This window comes from Solanum pennellii, chromosome 3 (genome assembly GCF_001406875.1).
Source record: "Solanum pennellii chromosome 3, SPENNV200".
NCBI lineage: Eukaryota > Viridiplantae > Streptophyta > Magnoliopsida > Solanales > Solanaceae > Solanum > Solanum pennellii.
In genome coordinates, this window is record NC_028639.1 from 18,621,445 (window position 1) to 18,623,411 (window position 1,967).

At 29.1% G+C, this 1,967-nt stretch overlaps 1 protein-coding gene across 1 annotated transcript in view; it reads left to right on the top strand.

Annotated features, from left to right (window-relative positions):
- LOC107014960 overlaps positions 1–469 on the top strand; it is a 7,290-nt gene extending 6,821 nt beyond the window's left edge. Inside the window, exon 4 of the mRNA XM_015215096.2 lies at positions 182–469. Within this exon, the coding sequence (XP_015070582.1) occupies positions 182–430 (249 nt within the window). The 3' untranslated portion in view covers positions 431–469. The remainder of the gene's footprint in view (positions 1–181) is intronic.
- Positions 470–1,967: the final 1,498 nt, after the last annotated feature.

Below are 1,967 nucleotides of genomic sequence, written 5' to 3' on the forward strand. Positions count from 1 at the left end.
GTAATATATATATATATATATATATATATATATATATATATATTATAGTTAAATTATTACTTAATATATCATTCATTTTTAGACTGATTAAAAAGGAAAGTAAATCACACAGAGAAAGTAGAAATTTATTTAGTAACAAAAATAGTTGTTTCTCTTAAAGGATATTTTAATTAATTTTCAGGAATATGAGATATGCAGTGGAAAATCATTGAAAAGGGAAGAGTATCACAAAATGCTTGTAGAAATCATTCGTGAGACAAAAATTACAGGGTTGGGAGCCAAAGATGTATTGTTGTACTTGTTTGGTGTCCCATTTATTACATTATTCATCAAGCAAAGTGTTATTCCACAAGCCATCCCTAATTACATCTTTGTTCCTGGTGTCACTTCAGCAACTGTTTTTCTTCTAGCCAAATTCCATATGATTTAAATATCTTTTTATTATAAAAATCTTACTTGTCTTTTATTCCATCATGATATTTTAATTGTGAAATGTATATATTTATGTGTATACTATATATGTGATCATTTTTATATGGTTTCTAAGCAACTACCATGAATCAACTACTGCCCAATCACCAATTTCAACTAATCAACATGTATTCACAGTCTCGAGCTCAATTTAAGCGACAAGAAGCCATAGCCTACCTCGAAGCAGACCACACACGCTCCAAAATCATAATTCTGGAGCTTTACCCTTTTGGACAATATTCGAAAATTGTCACACTATCAAAAATAGAATCACAACATCTATAGGGACATTTTGACATCAAAAGCACAACAATTGGAGCCGGACCCAAAATTGAGTCAAAAACGAAAAAATGGGAGTTAATATCTCAGATTGTCACTCAACTTTGACTAGTTTACTTAGAAAGTCACTCAACTTTGTTTTATCACTCAAAAGTCACTCAACTATTGATATTTCACTTTGAAAGTCACTCAACTAATGATATTTTACTTAAAAAGTCATCCAATTAATTTCAATAATTTCTTCATTAAATTTTGCTGAAATACAATTTCATTTTAAACTAATTTTAAAAAAAAATGTGCAATTTAACTATTTATTGAATTTTAATTATTGTAATATATATTTTTTTAAAATAATAAAAAATTGCTATTGTGCATCTTTTTTATTACCCCTTCTAATTTAGTAAAAGATTGCTATTTAAAACGTATAGTGCAATTGACAAATTAAAATTAAACTTACACAGTAGCAACTAAGATAAAAAATTGTTTTTCTATTCTCGCAAATGTTTTACTGGAAGTCTGAAATAAACGTGCTAAAAAAATGTTATTGTTCGTTTTCAATTCAATATCTAAAGAGGGTCAATAAATAAGAAAATAAAAATAAATATCTTATTAATTCTTAGAAAACAATTTTAAATAAACTTAGATTTTAACAAAATAAATTATTGAAATTTGTTGGGTGACGTTCTAAGTGAAATATCAATAGTTCAGTGACTTTCTAAGTAAAACACTAATAGTTGAGTGATTTTTGAGTTATAGAGTAAAGTTGAGTGACTTTACAAGTAAACAACTCAAAGTTGAGTGACTTTCGCAAAGTTAAGTAACCATATGAGATATTATCTCCGAAAAATGGAATTGGCGTGAGAAATTTCAAAATTGACTCCGTCAGTAAACTTAATTAAGCTTACTGAGTAAACTTAATTAAGCTTACTGAACTTGTTTCGCGAAATGGGCCACAATTCAAGCTCGGAAAGCTAGCAATTGAACTCCATTAGAGGTCAAGGGAGCAAGAAAAACTCCATAAGTGGTTAAAGGAGTAAGACTGCAAGAACTAATAACCTCTGAAATGAACCAAGGGTTTCTCGATAAAAGTGAGTCCCACACCCAAACTCTGTTTTAAGTCAAATTCCATAAAGGGGCTCGGGATCCGCACCAAGGGTCCTTTTAAACCAAACTGTTTCGAAGTTAACTGAATCATCATAATTTATGAAAACCGTCTT